This window comes from Ictidomys tridecemlineatus, chromosome 14 (assembly GCF_052094955.1).
Source record: "Ictidomys tridecemlineatus isolate mIctTri1 chromosome 14, mIctTri1.hap1, whole genome shotgun sequence".
Lineage (NCBI taxonomy): Eukaryota > Metazoa > Chordata > Mammalia > Rodentia > Sciuridae > Ictidomys > Ictidomys tridecemlineatus.
Genome location: NC_135490.1, coordinates 10,620,638 through 10,638,454, shown reverse-complemented (window position 1 = coordinate 10,638,454; position 17,817 = coordinate 10,620,638). Strand labels below are relative to the sequence as shown.

General features: G+C 47.3%; 1 protein-coding gene and 1 long non-coding RNA gene across 10 annotated transcripts in view; one reads left to right on the top strand and one right to left on the bottom strand.

Annotated features, from left to right (window-relative positions):
- Nucleotides 1-17,817, top strand: part of Dock5 (dedicator of cytokinesis 5) — a 184,016-nt gene that overhangs the window by 133,208 nt on the left and 32,991 nt on the right. For both annotated transcript variants that reach the window (XM_078030869.1, XM_013365008.3), the window contains exons 27-35: nt 1,240-1,335; nt 4,051-4,149; nt 6,225-6,319; nt 7,462-7,540; nt 9,391-9,491; nt 12,738-12,796; nt 13,128-13,282; nt 14,354-14,439; nt 17,050-17,209. In XM_078030869.1, the coding sequence (XP_077886995.1) occupies nt 1,240-1,335; nt 4,051-4,149; nt 6,225-6,319; nt 7,462-7,540; nt 9,391-9,491; nt 12,738-12,796; nt 13,128-13,282; nt 14,354-14,439; nt 17,050-17,209 (930 nt within the window). The remainder of the gene's footprint in view (nt 1-1,239; nt 1,336-4,050; nt 4,150-6,224; nt 6,320-7,461; nt 7,541-9,390; nt 9,492-12,737; nt 12,797-13,127; nt 13,283-14,353; nt 14,440-17,049; nt 17,210-17,817) is intronic.
- On the bottom strand, nt 1,789-17,606 carry LOC110596940 (uncharacterized). 8 transcript variants are annotated; one of them, XR_013430207.1, is made up of 8 exons: nt 17,427-17,606; nt 17,081-17,329; nt 15,255-15,478; nt 12,527-14,658; nt 11,452-11,649; nt 11,243-11,295; nt 8,520-9,978; nt 1,789-7,727 (listed from the first exon to the last, which is right to left on the bottom strand). It is a non-coding gene; the product is annotated as an uncharacterized LOC110596940 (long non-coding RNA). The 8 variants fall into 8 exon arrangements; XR_013430204.1 differs by lacking the exon at nt 15,255-15,478 and adding an exon at nt 10,269-10,364; XR_013430205.1 differs by lacking the exon at nt 15,255-15,478 and having other exon boundaries at nt 8,380-9,978.

Sequence of the window (17,817 nt, the reverse complement as noted above, 5' to 3'; positions counted from 1 at the left end):
AGTGTGTATGGACGGAGATGGATGTGTTACTTAATTCAATTGCAGTGATCACAGTCTCCCAATGTATAGCTATATCAACTATATATATGAAGACATACAGTCACCCGTTAAATATTTTTTGAAATAGTGAAATGTTAACAAGCAGGAAAATCCATATGGTGATTTAGTTATTTAAGCATTCAGCCAGAGTTTTCAAATATCTGTCAGGAAGGAAACATGGATAAGATCCGCAAGGTCAAGTTGAACACAGGTAGTTTGGAGCTGGGTGAGTGTCACATCGAACTAGAGATGAGGAATGAAGGAAAGAGGAGGATGCGTAGTTATCTGGCACGTCGTGTGCATGCACACAACCAATCCTGGGTAGAAACCTTATTATCCACCTTGTGCAGCTATGAAAACTAAAGCTAGGCCAAATCGAATAGTGGCTCAGTCGCACGGGACAGAATGTTGAATCCTTGTACTGGTCTTCTCAGTCTCCCAGCAGCATTCCACAGACTGGGTGCCTTAAATGACAAAGGTGTATTTTCTCGAAGCTCTGGAGGCGGAAGGTCTGGGCCAGGGTGTGGGCACCGTGACGTTCTGGGAGGGAGCTCTTCTCTGCTTGCGGGTGGCTGTCTTGTCCCTGCACGCACATGTGGCCCTTCCTCAGTGGGTGCACACACACACAGAAAGAGCTTGTGTGTGTGAGTGAGCGGGGTCATTAGGACCCCACCCTCCTGTTCTCCGGTGGCCTGAATTGCCTCCCAGAGAGCCCATCTCCAAGCACCATGGGATGTTCAGGCTTCAAGAGGGACACAAAAATTCACCTCCTAACAGACCCCTTGCTTGCCTTTCTTTGGGTTTTTGCCCGACGCAGAAGGTGTTAAGAAGTCTGTACCTTTGCCTCTCCCTGCCCACCTGTGTCTGATTGTCCTGGGCAGTGCTCTGCTCAGCATCAGAACCAGTACCTCGGACTCCCTGGAACTGTTCTGCCACAGAGAGAGCCGTCAGAGTGCACGGGAACCATCAGGGTTTTTGGGGGGAGCACCCGTCCCTGCGTGTCCACGCTCTTCTTTTAAACGATCTGATCATTTCCAGTTGATTTGCTCTTGTAAAGTCATGTGTTGTTCTGTGACTCCATTTCCCCTTTTGGAGAAGAGATTGCTTTTTAGGGAAAAGAGGAGTCCTGTGGCTGAGGTCCCCTTGAGAAGGCAAACCTGAGTCGGCAGAACCGGGGTCACACCTGTGTTTCGCCCCCAGGGTCCCACGGCCATGCACGTTCAGCTGATCATGGAGCGGCTGCTGCGGAGGATCAACAGGACCGTGATCGGGATGAGCCGGCAGTCTCCCCACATCGTGAGTGTCTCCTGTGGACCACCCCACGGCCACTGCTGCTCTGTGTCCTGCCTGCCTAGGAGACCAGTGGCTTCAGATGGAGTTCACCTGGCCCCGTGTGTCATGGCTGATTGGTTATAACCCTGAGCAGTGGTCACTTCTGACATGGATTTTCTCTTCCTTGTTCAGTTGTTTTCCCTCCAGGGAACCCCAAGCAGCTTTTATTTCCAGGAAAAAGACGATGCTTTAAAGAACTTGTGTTAAGTGTCCTTTTCAAAAGGCACTAGCCTCTTAGGTTCCATCTACTGGGCCCAAATGGATGTCAATTAAAAAAAAAGCACAAATGAGACCAGAGATCATTATTGAAAGGCCCCATCAGATCAGCATTAAAATAAAGCATCATCTTTCCACTCTATTAAAAGCTAGGGTTAGATTTTAATTAGAGGTCATAGGTAAAGAACTCTCTCAAATTGCTTTTGTAAGTAAAAAATATTCATTTATTAAGAATCTATAAGCCTCTGGGCATTGTGGCTCACGCTTACAATCTCAGAAGCTTGCGGGTCTGAGGCAGGAGGATCACAAGTTTGAGGCCAGCCTGGACAACAAGGCCCTATCATAAAAAATAAAAAGGGATAGGGATGTAGTTCAGTGGTAGATTGCCCCTGGGTTCAATCCCAGTGCCAAAAAAGAAAAAAAGAATCTTATCAGCTGAGCATTCTTCTGGACACTGTGATGTATGTGTGCGCAGAACAGATTAAAACAAAACAAAACCCTGCCCGTGAGCAACTTGTACCTAGAAGTAATGATTATGGCCAAATAAACCAACCGCAGAGCGTCTCTTAGAAGGAGACAGGGCTTGGAGAAAGACACGGAGCAGAACAAAGGAAGAGTGAGGGAGCAGAGATTCAAATAACATGACAAAGAACTGCTTCCCTGAGAAGGTAGAACTTCAGCCCAAAACTTTGAAGGCGGTGAAGGAATAGCCAAAAGTGTCCCCCTGGGAAGGGCCTTCAAGAAGGGCCGAGCCAGGGCAGAATCCCTAAGACGTGCCTTGCAAGAGTCAAACGGGGGTGAGAGGTGACCCAGGCAAGAAGAAAGAGCAGTGAGTGAGGCAATTAAAACAGAAGCTTCTCCAAAACACTGTGAACAGGTTCAGACCTTGTAGGAAAGGATGGGTTTGTGGCTGGGCTAATCCTGGCGCTCTGGTCTAAGATCAGGAGATGATGGGTTCCTATAGAAAGGAACAAGGAGACTGCAGATGTGCGCAGGTAAAACCAAGGCTCTCACCTCAGAGGTAAGAATAGGATTGTTGGCCAAGAAACTCTCATTTCCCAATAGACAGAGTGAGGGCTTGGCACAGCGATGACCCCTGTCACTCTGGGCACTGAGGGGAGGATCACACACTAGAGGCCAGCCACAGCAATTTAGCAAGACCCTGTCTCAAAATAAAATGGGCTGGAGATGGAGCTCAGCGGTAGAGTGCCCAGGATTTAATCCCCTGTGCTGGGTAGGAAAACAACAACAGCAACACACACACACACACACACATTCCACACCACACAATGAGTGAAGAAATCTACAAATCTGTGAGTTTCTCTTTACTTTGGGGCCCTAATGATGCAATTAATTACTTAATCAAAAACAAAATGCATGCTTAACTAATCTGTCTCTTCCTGTAAAAAAAAAAAAAAAGGTGAAAATAACACCCAGAGCTGGGCGTGGTGGTGCACGCCTGTATTCCCAGGGGCTCTAGAGGCTAAGGCAGGAGGATTGAAAGTTCAAAACCAGCCTCAGTAATTTAGTGAGACACAATCTTTAAAAGGGCTGGGGATGTGCCTCAGTGGTTAAGTCCCATGAGTTCAATCCCTGGTACCAAATAATATAATAAGAAGAATAAGAAGAAAACAAGTTGGATCATTTATGTGCTTAAAAGGAAGTTGAGCCGGATAAGGTGGTGCACACCTGTAATCCCAGCAGCTTGGGAGGTTGAAGCAGGAGGATCATGAGTTCAAAGCCAGCCTCAATAATGGTAAGGCACTAAGCCATTCAGTGAGACCCTGTTGCTAAATAAAACACAAAATAGGGCTGAGGAATTATGGCTCAGTGGTTGAGTGCCCCGAGTTCAATCCCCAGTACCTGCCACCACCCAAAAATTGGGATGAGTTTTGGTTTTGGGTTTTTAACCAGTTGCATAGACTCTACTGGTGGAGTATCCCAAATCCAAAAATCCAAATTCCAATGGGATCCAAAACCCCAAATTCCTGGGAACATTTCAGATTTTCAAGCGAGGAATGCCCAACCTGTCCCTCTCTCTTTCTTATTAGTCTTCCTGCATATTCAGGTTTGTTTAACTGGTCTAAGTATTTCCAACATTTCTCCATGGACTTCTGTGCTACAACCCAGTCTCGGCAAGAAACTGAAAGTCCCGTAGGTATTACAACTAGTTGGTGAGCTAGCCGAGACCTTAAATTGGTGTCCCTTGACCTTCAGGATGCTACAAGCTGTAGGTGCTGATGGGAGCCTGAGCCCTTCCATTTCTCCAGCTCTGCTTGGAAGGAGGTAGCATGAAGGAGAAATCTCAAACCAGGTGCCCTTGATCCTTAGGAAGAAGCATGTTTCCAGCTCAGTAGGGTCAGAGGTCCTGGGGCTGGGAAAACCAAAGTCCAGGTTGTCCTCCTCTTGTTGGGTCATCTGGTGGTCTGAGGAGCCTGGCATTGTCCTTTCTTCTTCCTCCAGGGCAGCTTTGTGGCTTGCATGATTGCCATCCTGCGGCAGATGGACGACGCCCACTACAGCCACTACATCAGCACCTTCAAGACCAGGCAAGACATCACTGTAAGTTGTCCTCGCCGCCTCCTGGCAACTCGAGACCTCTTAGATTTGGTATAATTAAATAAATAGATAAGTAACCGATACCAAGCATCACCAGACCAGGGTTCTCCTCCCTCCCACCTCCAGGGCTCTGTGGCAAGCACAGTTGATTCTTGCTCTCTGTCCTTGGTGGAGTTGAAGAAGTGGGTAGGACATGCACCGAGAGTCCTCACAATCTGCCTGAACCTCTTGGATTTAGAGAGAGCCCTCGGGTTTGATTTCTGGCTACTCACCATGATTGTATAGTGGTCAACACCTGTGAAGAGTGGCTACTTATAATAACAATTTTAATATTTGGGGATATAAAATAAACCAACAAAAATATTTTAGTGATTTTTTTTTTTCAAATTTTCTTCAGAAAGCAGCTAGGACATTCTAGATTCATGGCCTGACTCCATGCTTCCGTAGGAAGAAGCCAGGCCTATCTCCTCTGTGTGAGATGATGGAGAACTCTTCCCCTGCCCCTCTCCCTCCCAGTGGCTAACTGTCACCCTCCTGCTCTCTTCTGGGTAATTCCCAAGGAACGCGTTGGCAGTGGGGTGCAGCTGGAGGACTTGGGATTCTTGCCGTCTGAAGTGATGACCAAGAACTGAGTGTAGACCGTGTCGGATGCAGATAACTGGCATCTCCAGTTGATCCATTTTCCATTTTCATCACAAACCAAGAAATCATGTTTATTGAACCAAATAATAACAGAACGGTCAGTAAATGGGTAGAAGCATTGATCACATATGGTGAAAAAAAAATGGTAAACTCATGAAAGATTCCAGAACTGAGGATGGATAGGCCTGACTCATTATTGTACCAGAAGATCGGATCAAGTGCAGCAAGACGAGGCTGGGCTGTAGCTCGGTGGTGCACGAGCACCTGCCTAGCGTGTCTGAGGCTGTGGGTTCAACTTCCAGCAGAGCAAAAAAAATAAAACAAAAACACAGCAAGTTCCTGCCAGAATCATTCCTGTTTCTGTGCCACTGATATCAAGAGTATAGGAAACTAGCAGATTAACCAGTGTCTTAGAGAAATGTCTTTAGAAATAGAGGGCATGAGGGTGCACGCCTGTCATCCTAGAGGTTGGGAGGCTGAGGCAAGAGGATTGCAAATTCCAAGTCAGCCTCAGCAACTCAGTGAGACCCTGTCTCCACCTAAAGTACAGGAAAGGGCTGGGGATGTGGCTCAGTGGTCAAGTGCCTCTGGGTTCAACCACCAGTGCCTCTCAAGCACCACATCCTCACTGCAGTGCAGTGTGCTTCAAAGGTGGGACCTATGGGTTAGTGCCCGAGAATGCAAACTGGATTTTCATTTCAGGGATCCCAGTGCAGAAGGTCTAAATGGGTCCAATGGACGTGCTTTCAAAACTTGATAGCTTTGCCTTTTAGTCTTGTTGCTTTTTTTTTTTTTTTTAATTCCTTTTTGCTCACAACTACCTTTGGATGAGAAGAGCTCTGTGCTTTACTTAGTTATTGGTTCTTCCAGTTATCCTGAGCGACCGTTACCAGCTCCTTGTAGGAGCCGTGAAGGACTTTTCTTGCAGGCTACACGTGAGAACCTCTGTGCAGCTGGAAGGCTCGTGCACTGCTGCGTGGTACAGTGCTTCTGATCTGTTCTAACCAGGACAAGGAAGAATGGAACTCCCATCTGTCCCAAGTTCCCATTTCCTCACGGTTGTTGATTCATTTTTAAGCAGGAGAGCTATTTCCAGCAGCACGTGCCAGAGGAGGACTAAAGAGAAACAAGAGCTGGAAACGTGGGGTCCGCAAGCCCCGGGTCCCTGCAGCTCTCCTGCTTCCTGGTTCCCTGGTCTTGGGCAGGTCATTTAATGTGTCAGCCTCAGGCACACCACTTGTAAAACACGTGGACCACCTTTCTGTCCTTGTTTTCCTTATAGAATCATGCAGTGCAAAAATCGCCTCATATGGCAGCCTGCTCGGAGAACGCGTCCTTGTCCCTCTGTCCTACAGGATGGGCGGTGACCTGGGACGAGGAAGGACTGGTGCTGACGCGGTTCTTCTGTCCACACGTTCCTCCTTTCTTCTCCGCAGGACTTCCTCATGGAGACCTTTATCATGTTCAAGGATCTGATCGGGAAGAACGTCTATGCCAAAGACTGGATGGTGATGAACATGACGCAGAGCAGGTGAGGACCTGGGGCCCGCCCGGAGCCTGGCTCTGCCCCGTCTGCCGGGGGGCTCGGGGAAGGGCTGGTCCGTCTCTGTGCTCGGCCCCATCTTCCTGCTCCTGTGACCCTGACGTCCTGCCAGGAGCTCCACTTCACCTGGGCTGCAGGGTTGCCCCATTCAGGGTCTCTGCTGTCTTCAGTGGGGACCGGTCTCCTTGTCATTCTCCTACTGATCCTTTGCCTCTGCTGCTCCCTCCATGTCAGTGTCCTCCCCACGACCTCTCAACCTCCCTCCATCCCCTAAGACCATTTCCTTCAGCAGAGGCCTTTCTGGCCTGGATATTGCCTTCTCTTCCTTGGATGCTGGGAACCCCCTCTGAAGCCCTCTCTATTGGATCCGGGCTCACGTTAGATGGTTAAGATTCCTCCTTGGTGTTGTAACCCTTGGAAGACTGGAAACTGTGTATTTGACACAGCACCTAAGTGAGTGCCTTGCAGATGCTGGCCTACAACAGATACTGGTTGAATAGCAAGTAGATGAATGGGATATATATGTATATTATAGTAAAAGAACTTCAGATTTTTCTTAATGAGCTAATTAAGACAAATCACTTTACGGTGATTATTATTAACCATACGTGGTCCTGATGTCTGATTAGGAAAAAACCCTTCCCAACTTCTTCAGCACCAGAAGCCCTAGACTCTAAAAGAGAAGCATCTCTGGGCATGGTAATGCACACCTGTAATTCTGGCAACTTGGGAGGCTGAGATAGGAGGATCACAAGTTGGAGGCCAACCTCAGCAGCTTAATGAGACCCTGCCTCAAAATAAAAAATAATGGGGATATGGCTCAGTGGTAAAATATCCCTGGGTTCAATCCCCCGTATCATAAATAATAAAGATATAGAAGCATCACTGTGGAGTATGAATCGCCCACACAGGGGCCCATGCCCGCTGCGTGTCACCTCAGCTAGCTGAGGCTTGGCCAGTCAGTTGGGAAAACTGAACTCCACAGACTCTGCCCGGGCGTAGCCTCAGAGGACACTGGCAGATCAGATGGCCTTTTCTTGGCAGTCTGGGGTGGTGTGGCTTTATTTTAACGTGGAGGGCAAAGTGTCCGAGGGCGGAGTCGACCTCCCAGCCTGGTGCTTTCTCCCCAGGGTGTTCCTCCGCGCCATCAATCAGTTCACAGAGGTCCTCGCCAGGCTCTTCATGGATCAGGCCAGCTTTGAGCTTCAGGTGAGCGCCCCACCTGCTGGAGGTCCCTGGAAGTCTCAGCCACAGCAACAGAGCTGTTGCGGCCAGGAGAGGGCCACCTCCGTCCCCTCATCGTCACCGGGGGAGGGTTCCGTGGTTCTCTCTTTCCCTGAGGGGCACACTCCTGTCACATGGTCCTCCAGCTGCAGTAAGATGGAGCTTTTTCTTTCTGGAAAAGCAACATACACAAAAAGAAAGGTAAAGAAGTCATACTGAGAAAATGCAGCTACCCCAAAACAAGAAGGTTGGGCTGGGGCTGTAGCTCAGGGGCAGAGCACTTGCCCGGCATGTGTGAGGGAGGCACTGGGTTCAATCCTCGGCATCACATGTAAATAAACAAATAAAGGTCCAAAGACAACTAAAAAATATCTTTAAAATAAATAAACAAACAAATAAATAAGAAAGTAAAAAAATATAAACGCAGTAATCTCCCTTTTCTGTGGGGGTTATATTCTACAGCCACCAGGGGATGCCCGAAGCCACAGAGTCCCGAGTCCTGTAGATAACCATGTGTATGATAAAATTTGATTCACAAAATAGGCGCAGTAAGAGATCAACAAAAATAATAGTAAATGCAACAATGATAATGAGATACTGTAATGCAAAGGTGGTTTTTCTTTCTTGAAAGAGTCGAGATAAATATTAATATTTTGGGACCTCGGTTAGCCGAGGGGAACTGAAACCTCAGAAAACAAAATCAGGGACAAGGGGACCGCTGCAGGCTTGGCCTTCACTGTTAACATCGTGGTGTGATCCTCTGTGTACAGGCTCAAATGTACAGAAGCATGTGGTTGCAAAAACGTGCTTAGACAACTCCCCACCTCAAGTGGCTCTGTCCTAGGCAGCAGGCCAATGGGCACTATCCTGGTGTTGCTTTTTATGTATCCGTGCGCTATTTGGAACGTCCACAGTAGTTGTAAAGCCTTCTTTCCTTCTTCCAACCAACATCAAGAGTATTTACCTGTTCTCGTCCCTGGCGAAGGCTCACCAAGTCCCAGGTCTTATGGAGTCTGTGTTCCAGACTGTGTTCTGTTGGTGATGTGATTTTTCTGTGTCTTGTGCCTTTTTGTATCAGTAGCATTTTGAGCGTGGAAAGTCGTAAGGATACACACACAGGCATCTACATCTGTATAAGTAGACACATACGTGCGTGTGTGTATATACATATTGCCTTACGTTTATATTTACGCACATACACACCCACCAAAACAGACTCGCACTGTGCCGTGCTCTGGGACCTGTTAATTTGTTTTCTTTACTTCTTTACTTCATCATTTTTTGAATGATGTTAACTACTTTCGCAGTAGTTTTCACAGCTGAGTGCAGTCCACTACATGGCCGGTTCATGATTTATTTAACCAGATTCTTCCTGAGAACACGTAGGTTGTTTCCATTTTCTGTTATGTTAAACAGCACTGTGCTGACCTTCCTTGTTTTAAATACTTTTAACTCTCCACAGTTATTTGGTCAGGAAGAAGTCCTGAAAGTATTTGCGAGTTCAAATGTTTGGCACAATTTTAGGGCTTTTGATATGTGTTGCCAAACCCCCTACTATAAATAGGTGTACTTCTTGGCAGTACTTTTTCCCTATCCCAGGAGCAAAGAAGAACGTAAAAGTTTGAATTGGCAATGGTGGGGTGGGGGCGGGGGAGAGCTTAATATTAACTCTTAATACTTTTACGATGGAATCAAACCCAGGAGAGAACTAAAAGTCCTGTGGATCTTACTTTTTCATGAGTCCCTGGTTAGTGACTTTCTGCCACGTGTCTGTTTTAGTGTGACCCACACTAATGTTCTTTTCCGTTTCTTTGTGCTCACATCATGTTGAACAGCTCTGGAACAATTACTTCCATTTGGCGGTAGCGTTTCTCACCCATGAGTCCCTTCAGCTGGAAACCTTCTCACAAGCCAAGCGCCACAAAATTGTAAAAAAGTAAGTGACCTTGTAAACTTGGCGATGATGGGAAAGGCGATTCTTCTGTGCACATTCGGAGCTGTACTTTGGGTGCTGCAGGAATACAGTGTTCAGTGACTACCCAAAGTAGTTGCTAAGGGTAGTGATGGTGAGGTGGGTCTTAGTCACTTGATAACTCAGATTCCCTCAGGTCACATTTTTTTCCTCACATTCCCATCAATCATCTGCCTGGAAAGGTGCCCTGTGTCCTCCTGGGCCCAGGAACAGCTGCCACCTGCTGGCAGCTCATCTGAATTGCAGGTGCAGTGCCTCCTTCCGCTTCACAAGGGAATCCCTTTGGCACAGTCACCGACTGTCACTTCTGCAGAAAAGCCAAGAAGCCAACAGCCTGAAATTCCAGATTTCTGGCTTGGAATTTAGAATGGACTCAGGTCCAGGAATGTGGGAGATTTAGGGACGGGTTTCGCTGTCTTCATCTCTGGTCTGTGTCGAGTTAATTTAGATTCTGGAAAGGCAAAGCAGTGTATAAGAGTGACTTGAGGAATTTTTTATTTAAATTTGAAATTTTATATCCATTTCCCCTGCTTGGAGTATCCAGGGTTTTAGGCAAATTATTTAACATTTTTATATTTGTTTCCTTCCTAAAACAACTGAGGTTGGCAGTGACTGTGTTTTGGGGGTTGTTTTTGTTTTGGGTGGTACCGAGGATGGAACCCAAGGGCATTCTACCTCTGAACCACATCCCCAGCCCTTTCTTTTTAAATTTTTTAAAATTTGAGACAGGCTCTCACTTACTTGCTGAGATTGACCTCAAACTTGTGATCCTCCTGTCTCAGCTCCCAAGCTGCTGGGATTACAGACATGTGCCACCATATCCAACAGGACTGTGCTCTAATATACAAAAATAGAAGACGGACGTGGTGACTCATGCCTGTAATCACAGTGACTCAGGAGCTGAGGCGGGAGGATCACAACTTTAAGGCCAGCCTGCGCAACTTAGCAAGACACTGTCGCAAATTAAAAAATAAAAACAGCTGGGGGGCAACTTAGTGGTAGAACACCCCTGGGTTCCATCCCTAGTTCGTGCACACACACGTACACACACACACATACACACACATACACGTGCACACACACACACACACACACACACACACACACACACACACCAAAAAGAAAGAAGAAAGAAAAAGATTACAGTATGGCCTGTTCTGTAGATTTCCCCAAGGGGAAACACTTACTGCCTCCATCCCTTGGTCACTTGCTTTAGAATGTCTTAAGTAACAGTGTAACTTCTTTAAGGGATGGATTTGATTTGGGTTCAGTGACTGTAAGTGAAGTTACTTGATTGCAAGTCTGATAAGAAAAAAAAAAAAGGCTACTTAGGATTAATGATTCTGGTTCTGGTAAAAAAAAAAAAAAAAGTATGACAGTGAATAGAAACCATGTAAAAACGTGTGTGTATAAGGGCAAAGAGAAAATTTGGGGAATAAAACCAGTTATATTAAAGTTATAGAAATGTGAGGATTTGTTTCAAGCTTTCTTAAAGTAGGATCAGCAGAAGTACTAAACAATAGGAATAGTGATACTTCTGTCTGTTAAATCCCAAATCTCGATGACATAGGCTCATCTAACTTTAATAGTAAAATAAGGTCAAGCATTTTGTTTGTTAGATGGAATAGTTACAATTTTTTAAATGTGATTTTTTTTTTTTAAAAAAAATAGTGGCTTCTTACTAGGATCAAAATGACCAAATTTATATCATGTACCAATGTGTGTTGCAGTGAGTTCCATTCCTATGTTCCATGACTTCAATGCACCACTGAAAAAAGGAAGAAAATATGCTATGAAGGCATTTACAATGGAAGAATTTAAATAAAAAATGTTGGGGCAATCAAAGCGTCACTAAAATAGTCTAGAGCAGCAACCACAGGGTGGTTTGTGAGCCTGAGTGTTCCCAGGAGATATCACGACCTACCCCGTTTCAGCCCCCAGCCTCTGATGTGCTAGGTGGGGTGGGGCAGCCTCAGGCGTAAGAATTCTTCACAGATGTCCAGGCGCATGGGCTTGGCCTCCATGCAGGAATCCCCTAGTCAGCCCAGAGTCACTGCCTAGACCAGTGTTTGCCTGCTCCTCCTCAGTGTCTGCTGGTGAGCTGTATGACTATCTGCTCCATCTGTAGGAAAGCAGTAAGCTCTGGGTTTTTCCCCCAAGGACAGGTTTTCCCCCTTCCTGGGCTCTATTGCCCTGAGAATGCCGCTTCCCAGGGTGAGAACTTTGAAGAACAGGTGTACATTGCCCCTCAGTATGAGTGCGTACCTCAGCCCGTTGGCAAGCCCCCGTCGCGTGCCTGTGGAAGCCAGCCCTCAGTCCTCTTCCTCTTTATTAGTTTATGTTGAGTGTTTATCATTCTTTCCCCTGAAATCAGCTTGTTCATCTCACTTTTTTTTTGTACCAGGGATTGAACCCAGAGGTGCTTAACCACTGAGCCACACCCCCACCTTTTTTTGTGTGGGGGGGGTTGGTACCGGGGATTGAACTCAGGGACACTCCACCACTGAGCCACCTCTCCAGCCCCTTTTTGTATTTTATTTAGAGACAGGGTCTCACTGAGCTGCTTAGCACCTTGCTTTTGCTGAGGCTGGCTTTGAACTCACAACCCTCCTGCCTCAGCCTCCTGAACCTCGGGCATTACAGGCGTGCGCCCCTGCGCCCGGCTCATCTCACCTTCTTAGTTATTTTTCAGCACTTACATTTGGTTCCTTCTGGTCATAAGTCCTCTGCCCTCCATGGGGCTCACTTCTCTTTTGAGGCTGATTTTGGTACTGCCCTCCTCTCTTACAGTGTCAATGTCTCATGTGTGACCCAAAGGACTCAGGCTGATTTTATTCCCCTCACCATTGAACACATAGTCCTCTGTGTCTGTGAGTTCTGCATCCCCCAACAAAGGGATCAAGAATATTTGGGGGGAAAATCACACCTGTATCGAACACGTATTTCTTGTCTTCATTCCCCAAGCCATCCACTATAACCAGTATTTGCACAGCATTTACCTGGTATGAGATCTTACGAGTAACATGGAGACACTTTGAAGTATGCAGGAGGATGTGTGTAGTTGTATGCAAATACTGTGCTCTTCCATATAAGGAGTCTGAGCACCTGCAGATTGTGGAGTCTGAGGGGTCCTGATCCAGTGCCCCCTAGAGACTCCGGAGTGACTTTCTTGCATGCAACCCGTTTCTCCGTTTATGCTCTTCTTCCTAGATATGGGGACATGAGAAAGGAAATCGGCTTTAGAATCCGGGACATGTGGTATAACCTGGGTGAGTGTCTGACCTTGAATGGGCCCCAGCACAGCTCCATTGTGATAAGCACCCAAGTGGACTCCTATCTCAATTCAAATGGTCCTGAGGTGTACCGTGTGCCTGGAGGTGAAAGCTCACCTGTGGCTTTCACACCCTCACCTCAGCTGGGACATGAGCCCTCTGCTCCTACGGCATCCACAGTTTATCAGTATTTCATCCCTCACTTCTGCACCCAGGTGCCTTACCCACATGCACTCTTTCTTTTCTTACGGGCCCTGTCGAGGATGATTGTAACGCTTGACTTAATAGCAAAGTGATTGTTTCATATCCCCATTTACCTTCATTTCAGGTCCCCACAAAATCAAGTTCATCCCATCTATGGTGGGTCCCATTCTGGAAGTCACCCTGACCCCCGAAGTGGAGCTGCGAAAAGCCACCATCCCCATTTTCTTTGATATGATGCAGTGTGAGTTCAATTTCAGTGGAAATGGCAATTTCCATATGGTAAGGAGTGGTGGACGGTAATTTTACTAATGCACTAAAATCAGCTCTTACTTATTTTCTTTCTATATGGAAAAGCCATAGCCTGAGTAACACAAATCAGCGTTGATCTAAAAATTCCTCTTACATTTCATTGTGTCAAGTAATTGGAGATGTAATCCAACATTCCAGCCCAGAGCCTAGAAGGGCTCTCTTGACTCCTGCCTATGCTAAAGCAGCCCGCCTCTCCTCCTGTCCTAGAGCAGCCCGTCGCTCCTCCTATCCTAAAGCACTCTGCCTCTGGGGAATGAAAAGTTGGCTTCCTGCATTTCAGACCTGTCTGTTGCAGTGTAACTGAGAATAATGCAGCGAGTCAGAGGACACAACCTGCCTGTCCTGCCTATCATGGGACAGCTGAGGGGAGAGGCAGGGAACCCAGCCCTGCTCTGTTTTCTGTGGCTGTGAGAACTTGAGATTGCCGGTGTATAGTCTACACCTCAATTTCCTTTTCTACAGTGTATTAACTTGAAAAGGAGATTTTTGCATCTACAGAGCTCAGCAAAAGCAGTCCCATTAGCAAGACTCATAGCCCGGCCTGAAATCTCAGTGGCTTGGGAGGCTGAGGCAGGAGGATTGTGAGTTCAAAGCCAGCCTCATCAATGGTGAGGCTCAGAGCAACTCAGTGAGACCCTGTCTCTGAATAAAATACAAAATAGGGCTGGGGATGTGGCTCCGTGGTCGAGTGCCCCTGAGTTCAGTCCCCAGTACCAAAAAACAAGTTAAAAAAAAGATAAGAAACAAAAAAAAGAAAATTGGAATCATAATGCTTTTTTAGATGCATAGTTGTAACAGAAAATAGCATTTCAGATTTTGGAGCGGGGGGAGGGCAAGGGTAAAGCAATGGACAAAGTAGTGTTGGACTTCCCTGGTGCAGTGTTCATGAAGGGCTGGAATGGGATCCTCTCCTGTCCACGTCGTAAGCAATCCACAGTTCAGTAAAAGGGTTGGGCCAGATCTAGGAAGATGAGCCAGGTATCTCACGAGGTCTCTCCGAAGGATGTAACCTTCTGCTGTGAATTCCAACTCTGCTTGCAGTTTGAGAATGAGTTGATCACCAAGCTGGATCAAGAGGTAGAAGGTGGCCGAGGAGATGAACAATACAAGGTTCTATTGGAGAAACTGTGAGTATCTCCGAGACAGGACCCCATGTTGGTGGCACCCTTTGACAGCGGGGAAGGGCAGGGTCTCTGCGGCATGCAATGCAGGCAAGCAGTCTCAGAATCTCTGGGTCACACACCCCCCCAGTGGTCCTTGGTGAGTTGACAGATTGGATGGCACCCACCGGGGACACTGTCCATCTCATGTGAGTCAATGCCTGTGTTGTCCTGACCAGTCTCGAGCTGGAGAACAGAGCAGAGGGGAGAGAGGAGGAGATGCACGTAGCTGTGGCTCTTTGCCAGAGTTTGTATTTCTGAACCTCAGCAGAAATGTTAGCACCTCTAATTATGGCTTTAAAACAACCAGTTAAAGGAAAAACATTTCAAGGTCCACTTGATACCTCATGCCCCACAAGTGACCTTTAGGAACAAAGCAGTTGCCTCGCCTGGTGCCCCATACCCGTAATCTCAGTGACTCGGGAGGCTGAGGCAGGAGGATTGAAATTCAAGGCCAGCCTCAGCAACTAGGCGAGGCCCTAAGTAACTTACCAAGACCCTGTCTCAAAAAAAGAAAAAAAAAAAACTGAGGATGTGGCTCAGTGGTTAAGTGCCCCCGGAACATCCCCAAATGCTCAGTTACCTCATCCCCTCCCCCCCAAAAAAAGAATAAAGCAGTTATAACTGCAGCCAGCTGGTCTTTCCACTGCCCCATCCTCTGTCTCACTCAGCACATCCATTCCTTCATCAGAATGCACCTCCGCACTCATGTCACCTCTTGCTTTCTTTATTCTTTCTCTTTTATAAAGAATATTAAAAAGGCCGGGTGCAGTAACACATACCTGAAATCCTAGCAGCCAGGGAGGCTGAGGCAGGAGGATCACAAGTTTAAGGCCAGCCTCAGCAACTTAGCTAGGCCCTAAGCCACTTAGGGAGACCCTGACTCTAAATAAAAAACAAGCCGGGCACCGTGGCGCATGCCTGTAATCCCAGTGGCTGGGGATGTGGCTCAGAGGTTGAGTGCTCCTTGGGTTTAATTCTCAGTTCCAGAAAACTTTTTAAAAAACTAAAAAAAAAAAAAAAAAAAGAAGAGTGTACATGTGGTTAAAACCCCACCAAAGTGGGCATTAGAGAGAATGAGCCTCAAATCCTATTTTCACTGCATACTAGGAGTTCAACTTTGGGCCCAGTGAACAAAACAACCAACACCTCCTTTTTCTATGTCCAAAAACAGTATTTTTTTTTTAAGTATTGTTGTTAGGATTAAATGAGACATAATTGAGACAGAGCCCAGCATAGCATCTATTGTAGGTCAGACAGTGCCCAGCATAGCATCTATTTAAAGCGCTGGCTGCTTGCTCTGTTGTTATTACTTACAGATCCTCCCACCGTTCAGGGCTGGGCCACCTGACTGGATGGGTCCTGTCCTCTCCACTTCCTAACACTGACCGCAGTGCCACCTCCTAGGTTCTTCTCCTCTAGGCCCTTTGGGTTCTCCCTGGGTGATGGGAGTTTTGTGGATGAGGCTGAGCTTGGGGATGGGCTCTCCCAACTCTTTTTTTCTTTTTTTTAAAGATTCCCTAAGCAACCAACACACTGAATACTCAGAAGTACCATGGAATTGATAGACAGCCTAGATTTAAGGAACAAGAAGTCTTTCTTGGTCTATTCTCGTGGTGATAAGCCCTCTTGGTGATCTCTTTCCTGTTTCCATTAGCTCTCTCTGACCTTCAAGCCTCCTGGCTTATGACTTAGGCAATTTTGCTCTCATGAATTAAGTTGAGAAGTTATCCGTGCATAGAAACATACAGTAGTTCCACATGATAAACTAAAAAAACTCCTAACGCTGTCTTTTCATGTAAAGATTATATTTTGTTTTCTTTGTCCTCTCTGGGTAAGTAGCTCAGGAAAATATGACTTCAAACTCTGCAGTGCGCAGAATAATCCTAAAGTCTGGACTAATTCTTGGAACCCATTTTCTCTCCTTTTCTCCCTTTTTCCTAAGTTTCTTTTCAATTTCTAATCGAAGAAGTGCCAGAACTTTGTTCCACCTGGGCCCAAAGGGAAAGCTTTAGACCCCAAGTTTTGCCCAGTCTGATTTACAGCTCTGCGTTCCTGTCTGAAAGTAACGCTCCTGTTGGAAGTGCCGCGCACTTGTTAGGATGAAGTGCGACACCTCCTCTGAGCTGGAGTCAATCCACGGCTTTCCAGGATGTCATGAGGTGCCAGGTGTTAGGAAGAAGGAAGACACAGGAGAGATGGTCTCAGACACCTTCATGAGTCACTAGACCCCATACAGGAGCCTTGTGGGCAAAGGTTCCGTTTCTGCAACATGAACGGAAAAAACCACAGACACAAACTGACCTTCAACGGAGGATATTGTGGGCTGGGTTCTAGGTGATGGGGGTAGCTGAACCAAGTCCTGAAGAAAATGCAGAACCTGAGTAAACAGTCACAGCCCAACCCAGGCCACCAAGACAGGATGGAGCTGCCCGGGGGGTGGGCGTCCCCTTCACCCGCATCCTGGGTCATCTTGCCTATGGCCACCTAGTGCTAGGGCCGCGGTGAGGGTTCACAAATGACACCAGAGTGACAAGAGTGGAATGAGGGCATTTGTCTCTGACTCTGCCCCCCTAGGCTCCTAGAACATTGCCGGAAACACAAATACCTGTCCAGCTCCGGCGAGGTCTTTGCCCTCCTGGTCAGCAGCCTCCTGGAGAACCTACTGGACTACAGAACCATCGTCATGCACGACGAGAGCAAGGAGAACCGCATGAGCTGCACCGTCAACGTCCTGGTAGGCACCCGCCCGGGAGCAGGAGGCACCCTGGGCCGCCTGTAGGGTGCTGGTGTCCTGCCAAGTCTGGTGGGTGTAGCCGGCTCGGGTCCGGACTCAGAGATACCGGCAGCCACAGACCTTGGGGGATGCGTTTGGGAAGAGGGGTGGGAAATGCAGCATGAGCACCCAGTTCTTCCCACAGACCCTCCTCAGCCTGGTTCCCTGAGTCCCTCACCTGTGCTGCCTTTACTGTTGGAATTATCTGACCCAGACTGAAACCGGGTGCCAGGAAGAGGGTTAGTAAGTGAAATCCTCAGGCGGCCGAGCTCTTGGCCTTGCCTTCGTCCCTGTCATCTGTACCTGGCAGCCCAGTCCTCCAGGTCGGGTTCACCTTGTGTTCCTGTGTGTACTCTAAACTAAGACCTGAGAAAGCAGATTACCAGGGTAGCCTCAGGGTGCGCTGCCATCTGGTCCCTGAGGCGCCTTCTCAACGTTTCTCAGAAGCAGGATCCTCAAAAAGTGCCTTGGCTTTTTCTTTATAGTGGGTCGCTTCCTGGTCTCGTGGGGGAGTTTGTGAAAGGGCGCGGTGAGCTTTCTGGAAAGCGGGGACACTGTTGGAAAGCAGT